Source organism: Trachypithecus francoisi, unplaced genomic scaffold (genome assembly GCF_009764315.1).
Source record: "Trachypithecus francoisi isolate TF-2019V2 unplaced genomic scaffold, Tfra_2.0 Lachesis_group3, whole genome shotgun sequence".
NCBI classification, from domain to species: domain Eukaryota; kingdom Metazoa; phylum Chordata; class Mammalia; order Primates; family Cercopithecidae; genus Trachypithecus; species Trachypithecus francoisi.
Window position 1 is genome coordinate 128520159 of NW_022681468.1, and position 13828 is coordinate 128533986.

A 13828-nucleotide genomic window follows, 5' to 3' on the forward strand; every position below is an offset into this window, starting at 1 on the left:
CCCCCTACCCCACGCTCTTAAACACACATATTTATGCCACCTTCTGGCCTATAATAATATTATTTACTGTCAAAATTTTGGATCCTTTTGAAAGGAAGGTGGGGCATATTTCCAGTGTCTTCGCAGGCAAAAGAAAGTGGTAGATTGAGTATGAAGGCAGAGAAATCAGGCTACTACCATTGGAATATTTTCCATTCTTTCAATTTATTGTTCCTTCATCTTGGAGTTTGGGGTCAGGGTAACAACGATGCAATTCTCGGCTTTCCTGGAGTTTTAGGAGGGGATGAGTGTATTTCAGTGGGAGGAGGGTGTAGAATGATGCCCACAATCATGTGAATTATTTTAGGAGTTGTTAATTATCTGAATGTTATCGGGGCATTAGTAATGCCTCTCCAGTATATCTACCTTTTATGGATGAGACTGTACATTTAATAGCAAAAGTACCAATGGGAATTGACAATTAGCAGCCATGCTTGAGCTAGATGCAGCGTGGCATGTTTCATCCAGCTTAGACAGTCATCGACCAAACAGGCCAAAGTTTTCTTCAGTAGAAAATGCCCTGCCAAATGGTTTCTGGATCCTTCGCTGACAAACAGCAAAGGAGCTGAAAGCGACCTCTTTCAACCATGCCAGAAACTGACTGTCCATGGCGCTTCTAGACTCACAAAATCTGTTTTAGACACAGATGTCTCTAACCAAGATTGGAAACCCACTGGCCGTCCCATCCCAAAGTAAAAAGTGCCACGTCCTCCCATCCTCCGCCTTCCTTGGGATGTCAGCCCCATTCTAATTCCTTTTTAGTTTCTCCTCAGCCCTGGGCAGGGCTGGCAGGGGGCTACCTGCGATTTCCCACGTGGACAATCGGATTTGTCTCTTCCCAGGCTGGCAGCGGATGGGGACGAGTTCTGTTCCCGAGAGAGTCTCAGAAGTAGGCAAGGAATCATCTCACCGATTTTAATTTCTGTCCACGGGCTGGGGAGAGGGGAGGATTGGGGCGCGGGAGGCTCTGCTCTCTTCCTCCCCTCTTTTCCCCACCTCCCAAAATTGGCAGCCAGTCTGTGGCTCTCGGTCTGGGGTCTGGAGGGTGGGGAATGTGGGTGTGGGGGCCGGCTGGAGAAGCTCTCGCTAGCGCTGCCTGTGGCCAGACCCGCCTCTTGTCCCCTCTCGGGCGCACACACACGTCCACCCAGACACTCCGCGCGCTCCCTCGCGCTCTCGCTCGCCCGCCCGCCGCCGCCTGCTCTCTCCCTCCTGCTCTCGCCGGTCGCCTTCTCCTTTTTTTTTTTTTTTTTTTTTTTTTTTTTGGTACCATAGAGTTGCTCTGAAAACAGAAGATAGAGGGAGTCTCGGAGCTCGCCATCTCCAGCGATCTCTACATTGGGAAAAAACATGGAGTCAGCTCCGGCAGCCCCCGACCCCGCCGCCAGCGAGCCAGGCAGCAGCGGCGCGGACGCGGCCGCGGGCTCCAGGGAGACCCCGCTGAACCAGGAATCCGCCCGCAAGAGCGAGCCGCCTGCCCCGGTGCGCAGACAGAGCTATTCCAGCACCAGCAGAGGTAGGAGGCTGGAGAGGGGCTGGGGAGGGGGCGGCGGGAGCCCGGGCGCTGAGCGGGGGGCGGCCGGGAGCGGGCGCCCGGGGCGCGGGGTCCGGCTGCCGCGCGCGAGCCTGCGGTGGCGCCCCGAGCCCGGAGGACCCCCCTCCCCTCCCCCCTCCGCCCCCCAGAAATGTTGCAAACTTTTGCAGCCCGTTCTCGCCTTGCGGGAGCAGAGGGGGGCGGGGGAGGCGGCGGGAAGGTTGACAGCCGGTGGGCTCACCCCCCCCCGGCTTTGATTTTTCTGCCAACACAGGAGGAAAGCTGCGTTGCCTTAATTAAATACGCTCCCCCAAAATACGGAGATGCGGGGAGTGGGGGCCCGTGAAAGAAACTTTTAAAGCGGCAGTGTCCTTTTAAGAAGGGGCAAAAAAATCTGTTTATGGCCACCCTCCTTCCGCTTTACCTTTTCTGCTCTTGACAGTTTCGGCCCCGGCTGAGTCGGGGGTGTGTTTTCGGTCCCTCTCAGATCTAGGCGGGGGGCGGGAGGAGTGAGCGACCTGGGCAGCCCCGGGGGTGGAGAGGGGGCGCTCCGGGGTCTGGGGGCGACGTGGACACCTTCTCTGGAGCACGGCGGTGCGTTTGGGATTTGAAGGAAGGGCCGAAGGAAGCGGGGTGCGGGCGAGCGAGCTGTTCGCCAAGTTGTCTGGCGGGCGCGGCGAGGGGAGATGCGCAAGTTTGCAGGCGGGGGGTTCGGAGCCCGGCGCCCAAGCTGGCGGGGGGCGTGTGCGCGCCAACGCGCAGAGGGCGGCGGTCCTGTGGGGCGCTCCACGCGCATTCGGAGGGAGCGTCTACAAAAGCAAGCAAGCACCCAAACTTATTTCTGCTCTGGGAATCCTTCCCTCTCGGAGGTTCCAAGCGTTTTTCTGCAGGAACCTGGGGATGGTCAGTGCAAGTTGCATGCTGGTTGGATAGTGCAAGCGATGTTTTCTCCTCCCCTGGCGATTTTTACTCTTCATTTTGGTGTTTGGTCTGTGTTTGCGTGTGGTGGGGGGGATAGGGAGCACTCAGTTGCTCCCTCGTTTCCTAAAGTAAGCTGTTGAGGAACGCTCACTCTTTTTAAAGGTATTGGAACCTGATGTGGATTTTTCTTGGGAGTGGGGGATTATTTATTTGAATGCGCCTGGAGTTTGCAAAGAACAGGAGGAAGCTACAGCTTTAATTACTGTTGTAAATAATGTATAAATCACGCCTGTCACTCCGGAGGAAGCGGGCTCGCGCGAGCCGCCCGGAGCTGGAGACGGAGAGGATTTCTCCAGCCCCGGCTTGGGCACCGGCCCAGCGCGCCCCCTCCTCTTCCACTCGGCTTCTGGCGGCGGTTGGGGAGGGCTGGGTAGAGGCGAATGGGGGCCTCAGGAACTGCTCCCTTCCTCTCGATGTTATAGCTGGAGGTAGGAATATGGCTGATCATGTGCTGGCTGTTTTACAGTATCCCCCCCAACCCCCACCTTAGCCACACCCCCTGTCCAGGCGCTTTCCCATTCACGGAATTCGAGTACAGTAAAAGCCATCAGGATGACACACGCGAAAAACATTTAATTAAAGGCGATTTCCAAAGAGTGACCGCGCCGAACCGCGGTTTCAGCGGGAGGGGGGCAGCGAGGGCTGGGACAAAAGGGAAGGGGATGAGGGCTGGGGGCCCGGACCTGCCGCTGGCTCGGTGAGTTTGTGTGCGGGGAGCTTTTGGCTGCAAAGAGTATATTTAGACCCTGAGACGGTGGATTTGGAATGCGAGCGGGTTATGTAACAGGGTTAATCAGAAACACTGGAGAAAATCCCCTTCATGTGTTTCTGGAGCTTTTTTTTTTTTTTTTGGAATTGGGGGGGACATAGTATTTAGGAAGCTACACTAATTTTTGGTTTGTGCTGCCACCCTTCTCCTTCTTGACCCCCCCCCCCCACCCCCGACACCGTGTGTTATTAACATCTTCAGGTGTCATTCTTGCCAGAAGGTGTTCTTGCAAGCGATCAGGGTGGCAGGCTGCAGAACCGACTAGCAAATCCGTAACTTGCTGTTCTTGCAAATTATGTAACGCTGGGGCATTCAGTGCCACCAGCCCCCTTAGGCTCAGCAAAAAGGGGAGAGGGGCATAGTAGGAGTGGGATGCATCTTGCACAGCTGACCTGCTGACTCATATCCCCTTCTCCCTACTCTGTGCGCCCACCCCAACTCATTCTTTGAACCAGCCTCTGTGTATCCCTCCTAGAAGATTTAATGGGAGGGGGGTGGTAAGGCCCAAACACTCAACTCACATCCTGCACGCAGGCACTAGGTTATATAACAGTCTGAATGGAAAAAGGAAGGTCAGAGATGGAGGCATCCTTTAGCTAACACAGCAGTAGTAATAGCTTCCAGAAATTATGTGCATTTGCAGACTTTAACCTCAGATGTAGCATCTGCTCCTCAGGGGTACCAATCTTTGTGTGTGTGAGCTAGGGAGAAAAAGAGAGAATGTGTAAGTATGCCTGGTAGTTGAGAGTGATTTGAAAATGGGAAATGTTTGGGTTTTCAGATGATGTAATGGAGTTGGCAGAATATGCAAGTCGGCTCCCAGAGTGTAAGCAGTAAGAAAATTGGAGCTGGCATCCAGTATTAATGTTGCATAAATTACAATATCGGAAAGAAATTAACCTACACACTTGGTGATTACGCCTTTTAAATACTTAAAACATAAAGGCACACAACTAGAAGGGAAAAGCAAACATCGTCACCTTATAATTAGCATTTTCAACCTCCAGGAGGGTTGAGTGGAGTTCTTGGCATTGGGTGAAATGGGAAGCTTTCTGATTTGGGAGATACTTTCCAAAGGGTAGCAGGTTTAGCTTCTAGCCGGTCGGTGTTTGAAGTTCACAGAAATTGTGGTCTGGATTCTCATGACATTGCAGTGACCTCATGAGACATTATCTAGGTAGACTTGAGGCTACTGTTGAATTTCTCCCTCTTGGGAACCCAAGTGTGAATGCAGTGTGTACCTTTATTGCCTGAGCTTACAAAATCAGATGTGTGACTTTATAATCTGAAAGACGACCTTCCCCTGTCCATAAAACTGCTGGGAATGTCAGCAGTTTTAATGAAACTCTTCCATTTTCTAGGTGGTAGTAATGATGGCTGGTGTCATTCAGTTCCATCTTTACAACACAATGAAAGAGAAAAAAGAAAGGCAGGAAGCAACATGGGAAGTAGGAATGAAGCGGAAAAAAACCGCAGCGAATCTTTAATTTAACAAGGCTTTCAGGGACTTCAGGGAGCCATGAGCCTCATGACATAACTGTTGTTAAAAACCCTTTTTCAGAATCTCGTTATTATATGTGCATGCTGGAAGCTTACATATTTTACTTCAGTAAAGTTATCTGCACAGGGCTGTGTACCACGCAGTTGGTTTGGAACACCAGTGCTGAAGGTTGAAGGCTTTTAGGGCCGGCAGACCTAAGGGGAAAATCGAAACCAAAAGATGGGATTAACAGTGAAAAGCTCAGTTGGGTTGAGATCGAACCTCCTGGAAGCTCAGCTTAGATTGACTTAAAATCAGTTAACAGAGCCTGTAGTTTATGTGTAGCCCTGAGGACTTCTAGAACCACATAAGTCTTTGACTTTGAAAGTGCGTGGCCTCTCTTGCCCCCTTCAGTTTTGGCTGATTCACTTTCTAGTAGGTGCTCTTACCTAGCAATTTAGCGCCCTTTCTAGAGATTGATTCTCAGATCAGCTTTCCTCGCATGGACTCGGCTCGCCACAATGAACAAATGATGCCCCATAGTTTGAAAGAGTTACAGGCTGGGAGAAAATCCTTTGCCAGAGGGATAAAATAATTATTTTTTAAACTAAAGGACTTTAATTTTCCGGTAAATTGCTCATAAAAACATTTATAATAATACCCTTTAAAAATGTAATATAATAATTTTAGAAAAGGCATTTGATGATAGTTATGATAACCTTTTCTGTTGCTTCCCCCTTATTTCTTAAAAAAGAATTGAATTATTAATCTAGAATTCAAGTCCTGAGTGGCTCAAAACATCTATAGGAGACTCTTTTGATGTTAGTCACCTGGTGGAATTTTCCAGTACCTGCTGGCATTGCGAGGAACCCCTGGCTTTAGAAAATGCCTCTACTTCTGAAACCGAAGTATGGAGCCTGCATTGAAGCCTCTAACGATGAGACCCTTCAGCTTGTTTTCAAGGTAGCAGAGGTGGGGGCTGTAGCACACACTCCTGGTTCCACACTAGACTTCTAAAGTGGGACACAGGGAGGTGTGAGAATGTTCCTTGTAATCGTTGTGCCTCCGGATAAAAATGTTCTGACGATTTTTAGTGACAGCTGAATCTCTTTTGGAAGCGAACTACCCTCTATCCAGAGCTAACCTTTGGAATTCGAGTAAGACAAGCCCATGGGTTCTTTTCCTTGGACGTGTCCCTTCTGAATTAAGATCCAGCTTCTCCCATTTTTGCGTTTAGGAGCTTGCGGCGACGTTGTTTAGGAGCTTGTCCGACGTTGAAAGGACAGATGGAGTTGGAAGTTATTAGAGGTTCATGTGGTATAGTATCTTAAGCATATGCCACGTGTTCTGAGTTTACTCTTCCTTTCCCCCTTCATCTTCCCAGGCTACTTGATGAATTGAGCTTGTTAGCCTATACTTCTGTGGAAGCCAAATACGTAACTACATTTCCCAGGTGTCTGGGGAAAGAGCTGTAATGTGATTGCCATGTGTGCAAAAACAAATAAAAAATAAAAAAAATTTGTGGGAAACGCACTTCTCCTATTATGACGTATCTGTTCACATTCATTGTCCCCATGAGCCAACATACAGGGACTTTGAGGTAGACCTCATCTACTCCCTCACAGATTTCTGTCCCATTCCTCCCGAATTGGTGATAAATTGTGCAGGAACAAGGAGAGTAGTTTTGAAAGGCCTTCAGGTGTTGGAGTGAATATTCATCTAGAATTTGGAATACTTTTCTGAATATGAAGATTGTCTTCCTTGCTCAAAATGTAGGAATAATACTCTCTGTCTCTCATTTTCTCTTCTATCATTTTTTAGGTTTTTTTTTTTTGTTTATATATATATCTAATTCACGTAGGAAGTGTTGGTTTAGAAATGAGCTGTTAAATTTTTTACCCATCTTTTTAGGCTGTATGTTAAAATAAAATTGTATCATTTTTAAATTAATGCTTTTTAAAAAAACTGATAATCAGTGTTCAAGTGTTGATTAAGGCACAGTAAACCATGATTTTTCTCTGAGAGTGCCAGGACCTTACTGATGAATTGGTTTTTCTGACTAACAGTAGATTAACCCAAAATATTTTTTATCCTTTCCTTGTTGAGTAAGTTTTCTAAATGTCCTAGTCCCCTTTCCTACTGTAGAAAGAACATTTAGAATGTAATTGAATCTTTCTTTGAGGTTTGAGAATCTTACGGTGCCACAAGGTCACTGTTCTGAGTATGAATTCCAGTTGTACATTATAGAACTGTAAATGGACACAGTGTCAGAGACTGGATGAAATCTACCTTGATCCCCACTTGGAAATTGTTTTCTTTCTTTCGTTTTTGGTTAAATCCTCAATATCAGTATATTTTGTTATTTGCTTCCCTTGTTTTCTAAGTTGCAAAGTAGCAAAATAGAAATTCAGTTAGTTGATTTAGTTAATTGAGATTTTTATTTCACAGGAAAATTTCTTCCAGAGCTTAGGCTCTTCTTAATTCTTTCTCTGGAGTTAAAGAGGATGTAAAGTCATTCTTTTTTTTTCTTTTTGAGACGGAGTCATGCTGTGTCTCCCAGGCTGGAGTGCAGTGGCACGATCTCAGCTTACTGCAACCTCTGCTTCCTGGGTTCAAGCAATTCTTGTGCCTCAGCCTCCCAGGTACCTGGGACTACAGGTGCGCACCACCATGCCCTGCTAATATTTTGTGTTTTAGTAGAGACGGGATTTCACCATGTTGCCCAGGCTGGTTTCAAACTTCTGAGCTTAGGCAATCTACCCGCCTCAGCCTCCCAAAGTGCTGGGATTACAGGTGTGAACCACCATGCCTGGCAGTAAAGTCATTCTTGAATATTCAGGAAGGATATTATATTTTCAAATAAGTTATTTACTGTATTATGATAACATAATGTAAGTTTTCCCCCATCTAATGGTAGACAGAAACTCTAGGTAGTCCTAACTCTTGCATAGATATATTGAAGGGATATCTTTGGCATGAGGCTCTTAAATCCTGAAAGTTAGGAAGCTCTACGGTTAGAAGGAATAATTTCAAGAATATCAATAAAGAACATTTCGATTGCCCCAAAGGAAACCCTCTTTCCAAGCACAGGCTGTTTTCACTGGATGAATATGGAAAGCATCCCTGGAACCACACCATCAGAAGCTGACTTTCTCAGGGATGTCCCACGTGACTTAATGATATAGTCTGCAGTTGTTTTGTGATTATCTTTGACATTGTAGTGTTGGAAATTTGGCTTTGGAGTCTTGGTGTTCTTTCGTGACAGCCCAATTATTATTATTTCTCTTTTGCTTTTGGAGCAAAGACGTCAAGGAGATTGTCTAAAGAAATCCTTAGAAGAGAGGAATGGGGCATGATGAGGAATAAATGTACCATAGCTCACAATTTAGTCAAGTCGGCTTTTTGCTCCAGCTGTTACATGCTCACGCTAAAAGGATATAGGTAACAATTCCCTTGTGTTGGTGCAAGAACAATTTTTTTTTCGTAACATATTTTTATGGCTTTAACTGACATGCCATTATTACAGACTATCTTATCACATTACACAGTATGGCACATTAACAATGGCATGGTGCTGTGGTTTCCTGGTGATAGTTTTGTCCACAGAACTGGGGCCTTGGTGGTCAGCTCGGGAGCCCTATGCAGCACCCACTGACAGCTGAGAGTACAGGTTTCACACACCGTTGTAGGTGGTGGAGGACTCCAGGCTGTCCCAGGTAGAGCTTCTATACTACAGATGTTTTCTCTGAAACTCTGTGTCAGAGGATGGAAATGAGTAGGAAATATGGTATGGAGGATTTATAATCTCCTAGCCTAGAATCATTTTAACAGTGTTATTGGGTGTTTTAATTTTGATTGTGAACTTTTTTTTTTAAGGATTTTTGGTTTTGTTTTTTCTTAAAGAGATGGGCTCAAGGGATCCTCCTGCCTCAGGCTTCTTGGTAGCTGAGACTACAGGCATGTACTACTGCACCTGGCTTGATTATGAACATCTTAAAGTTTCCTGAAACAATTAGGAAGTTTCTACGTCCATGCACAGACCATAATAGATAAATTCTTCTGGGATAGAAGGAAGGGTGCCACTTAGTATAGGATCCTCAAACCACTGAAAGAGGCAGTGCAGTGTTAAAAATACCTAGCTGACTTCGGGGGAGGGTTTGGCTGAATACTGATGAAGTTTATGAAATATGAATGTAGTGAAGTTGCTGTACGTAAGTGGTAGGCGTGTGTGAAAGAAGTAAGAAGAAATAAAATTGTGTATAAATGACACTCTGAAACTTGATGGGATTGTACACGTGATAAGAATGGTGATGTTTGGGTCTGTGCTTAATGGGGGAAAATAAATGGGCTTAAAATCGATGCCACACTAGCCATAAGAATAAAAATTATAGAATATAAAATCATCTGACTTTTTTTTTATAAGCAAAGAATGCTACCAAGGATAAACAGGCAAGAATAGAGGTGAAACAGAATGAGGGGGAAATGAGGGACCCACGTTTGAATCTACTATGAAGTATGGTAATCACTGTTTTAAGAATTCCAGACTATTAACTACTGTGCAGTTAGGTAGGGAATTAGTTATAGCCAAACAAAAGCCATAAATATGAATTTTAGCTTGTACGGAAGAAATCCTCTTGATCTCTGAAACGTCAATGCATGTACTGAGAGGCCGAGCCGCACATGATGTAATTTTTTCTGTCTTATCCTGATTAATTGACAGCCAACAGTATGCTTCTTTCCTGAAGGTGGCTTTACAATCTCTAGACCCAGACATTTCTCTCCGAAGTGGAGTGAAGGAAGGAGAACCACAAGCTAAAGTGTCTTTCACTGAGTGAAGTCTTTTGGGGGAAAGATAAGAAGGATGAAATAGGGGAATGGCCTAGTGCCTGCAGAGATTAACAATGCCTGTTTGGGGCTGGGGAGTAGGGGCTGTGGATGAAGGTAGGGAGCCTCAAGAGGAAAAAGAGACTTCTGTGCAAAGGAAAATGACATTAGCATTGACTCTGAAACGGCTGGGAATATGACTTTCTAATTTTAAATTATCTGTAACAAGGGCAATGAAAAGAGAAAAAGTTGACACTTTGAGAAGTTATGACGAACTTGTCGAGAATGCCATTTGACAAAGGCAGGTAAGGGAATACTTGGAGAAACAGCAAGAATAGGTCTGAAGGGCACGGTGAGCTGCTTTCCTAGGGTGTAAGGGGAATTGGCAGGTGTGTTTATTGACTCTTCCAATTAGTTTTAAAGAAACCTGAAGAAATGGACAAAGACAGAGAAAAGGCAACCAGATGTGATTCCGCCCTTCTAGAAGCAGAGAGGCTTATCTCATCCCATATGATTGATGCCAGTCATGGGGAGGAGTGGCTATGTGGAAACTAATGGATTTTCAACATCCAATCACAGAGGACACACATGTATATTTAGCAAGTCTAAAACCTCTTAAATAAACTGCATTGCTTTTCATTTTCACTTTCCAGTTATAAAACCAGTGGATGATGAAAAAGGCCATGTGACAATACAGCATGTACTCCCAGGAACGTTTGTGTGACAGGGATATTGTATCTGAAAGGACAGGGCAACTGGGAGGGTGAACTGCCCGTAACTCTCAATTGTCCAGGTAATGAAGCATTGGGAAAGCAAAGGCAAATGAAATAACCTGATCATCAAAAAATGATTCCTCTTTTAGTGCTCTTATTAGTTGACTGATGATGACAAGTGTGAAATTGCCAGAGTTGTATTTTACCCTTTCTGGCACTCATCACGCGCTTTGGATGAGCACATGTGTGCAGAAAGTGGGAACCCGGGCAATTTCTATAGACCAGGCCGTTAACCTGGAAGCTGTAAAATTTCACAGTGTGAAGGATGACAGTCAAGGATTGGTGAGGTTCCCTAGCATTCTTGAGGGCTCACTGGGAATCAGAAGGAGAACTGAAGCTACACTGAAAGGGCTCTTGAACCCTCTAAAGCTGATTTTTTAGTCTTGAGCTTGGGGTTGTATGTTAAATATGTGACACTCACTCATGATGCTCCCACTTGGTCATATTTTATTAGACTAAAGTGTGTTAAAGCCAGAAAGGGCTTTAACTAACTCACTGATGCTGACAAAGGTAATGTGTTCGAGATCACATTCCTAGTAAGCAGCAAGACTGTGACTACAACCCAAGTCTTGTACTTTCTTACCTCATGTTCCTGTCACTTGTGTGCTGTGCCAGGATCCTCCAAAGTTCCAGTAATGAGGATATTAAGATGTGTGCAAGTTGATCTAGCATTAGGCAGTAGGTATGTACAAAAGTAAGCATGGGTTATTTTAGCTATGCATTATTAGTGCATTATTAGTGGAACATTGTCAGTAATTGTTATTTTTTTAACCCCACTGAGCATTTTTATTATTAATTAAAAATCCACCAGTGAGCTTGTGGCTATGTCAGTAAAGCCATTCTAAAACATAGTGAAAATAGTGTCCTCCAATCTCATGCTCTGATTTAATAGAAAGTAAAACTATTTTTAGGTGTGGAGTTGAGCATCTCATACTTAGAGCTGGACGCAGCTAGGGGGCCCACGGCAAAGATGTGTGTCTCCGCAGCAAGCTTATTTTCTCAAAGCGGAGGATTTAAGGCTGTGCCTTGTCCAGAGAAGCTCAGGATCAAATCTGTGAATGGGGTACTATGTAGCCATTGAAAATCACGTCGCACTAGAAAAGTATTTCTTATCAAGAAAAAATGTTTATCAGCCATTGCTAAGTGAAAAGTAACAGCTTTCATAGCAGTGTGCAGGGAATGCCATCTTTTTTGTAAAAGGAAATTACAGTGTGTGTGTGTGTGTTTGTGTGTGCATGTGTGTGTATGAGTTATATTAGTAAATTAACTTGGACCCCCGAATAACAAAATGATGAAATGATAAAGTGGTCATCTGTAGATGCTGGGATTATCTGTGAATTTCTTTTTCTTTGTGCTTTTCTGTATTTTTTGAAGTTCTTGCATTATGTATGTGTTACTTTTGTAATTAGAAAAAATAAATCATTTTTTCTACCACAAAAGACTGTGTGTTGTGCAACTGGGGATCCTTTGTAGGAACTAATTCTGAACTTAGTATGTTACACAGAACATCTCAGTGTTTCAGGATAGGCCAAGTTTACCGGTCCAAAGAGAAATGCCATTTGACAGTCACATTTAGCCGGTAAAACAGGGGTCATTCAGCTTGAATATTAGAGATCCTAACACTGGAACTGCTCGCCTCTCAGGGCGATATCTTTGAGACATTTATACTGTGATCCACAATGAGAAAAACATATTACATTGTGAACTAGTACACACACACACGCACACACATAAATTTTTCATGTAAAATATTGTCCTTCACTTGTGATGCATGATTATGTTTGCTTTATTATTTAAAATACAGGTTATGAGCCACCACATTGGTTCCATGATCTGTTTATGAGCCGCTCCTAACTATTTGAAAACCTTGTCCTGGGCATGAAGTAGAAGCAGCCTTTCTGGGGACCATGGCTGGGCAGTGGGGGAGGAAGGAAGTGTTTCCACAGTAATTGATGTTAAGCTCCAGGTGTTACTCATTATGACTTCAGGGAGGAGGTGGGGGAGGGAAAATAATGTAAATACTTATTATTTATAATGATACAGTATCTTTATGCCACTTTTAGCACATGCTCATTAATATGCTAGTACATCTAGAGGCACATCTGCCTAGACTGGCTTAGAATATAAATTCTGGGATCCCTCTTTTGCTTGGAGCTGACATCACTGTGTAAGAGTCCAAGGGTGGCATTCTTTCATTCAACATATATTTACTGAGTACTTTCTATGTGCTAGGGCCCGGGGATAAAGCAGCAAACAAGAAAGGTGAGCTCCCTTCCTTTCTGGATCTTATATTTAAGTGGTAGCATTTCTCTAAGAAGCTCACTGAAATACCTGGGTCACCTTGGACCAGGCATTTACGGTGATTCTCTTCTAAATGTGTTTTGAACTTGGCCTTTTCATCTCTCTACCTTTCCCCTTCTCCTCTGCCTCACCTAGTCCCCATGTCTCTCTTTGCTCTTTGAAATCCTACCATCATTTTCACTCCAGATAAGATCCACCTCTCCCTCTTGAAGCTCCCAGACTCCTGTTTGTTACAGCAGTCAGTCGTATGGGCCTTGCTCATTTAGTGAACATGTAACTTCTCCCTGTGCCAGGCCTCTTGTAAGCTGTCTGATAGTTATTTTATGGGTATGAGCCTAGTCTTCTTGAGGAGATCAAGACCACAGTTTATGTTTATGCTCTCTGCACGGTACCTTGCATAAAATAGGTGCCAATTAACTATGCAGATATTCTCTTCCACATTGCGCTGCAGAGGTGTCTGCCTTCTCAATACGCCACTTCAGCACTTCCCAACTCTGCAGGCACATCTCCTGCTGGCTTATATTTCCATTGGGGCCTTCGGTTTGGACTCAGCTGCCCTTGTTTGTCTGACTTCTGCCTCTCTTGAATCCACGAATCTCCTCAGTTGCACGCTCAGGCCTACTCCAGTCTTGAGCAACTCACTCCAAAGCTGTACGTGTTGGGAGACAATATGTGTATGTGGGTTTTACAAGCCTGCTGGGAGGAGTGAGACAGACCTGGGCCAAGACCCAGGTGTGCTCTGTGCTAGTCGTGTGACCTTAGGTTAAGTTCATTAATCCCTCAACTCAGCTACCATGGGCTGGATCCAATCAAAAGAGGACAAATCACTGAAATTCAGCCCCATCAGCCACTTGTTGAGCTTTCCTGACGTTACCTCCCATACCTGTGTCTGGCTTCTTCCTTCCCTCCCCGCTGTCTCCCTGCTCCCACTATTCTTTTTTTTTTTTCTATTGAAAAAGATCAGAGAGTGAATTTTCTTTTTCTTTTTCTTTTTTTTAAATTATACTTTAAGTTCTGTGCAGCCATAAAAAAGGATGAGTTTGTGTCCTTTGTAGGGACATGGATGCAGCTGTAAACCATCATTCTCAGCAAACTATCACAAGAACAGAAAACCAAACACCGCATGT

General features: G+C 44.8%; 1 protein-coding gene across 1 annotated transcript in view; it reads left to right on the forward strand.

Annotated features, from left to right (window-relative positions):
• The first annotated feature begins 1009 nt into the window (after positions 1 to 1009).
• RORA (RAR related orphan receptor A) overlaps positions 1010 to 13828 on the forward strand; it is a 753017-nt gene continuing 740198 nt past the window's right edge. The window contains exon 1 of the mRNA XM_033189890.1: positions 1010 to 1555. Within this exon, the coding sequence (XP_033045781.1) occupies positions 1390 to 1555 (166 nt within the window). The 5' untranslated portion in view covers positions 1010 to 1389. The remainder of the gene's footprint in view (positions 1556 to 13828) is intronic.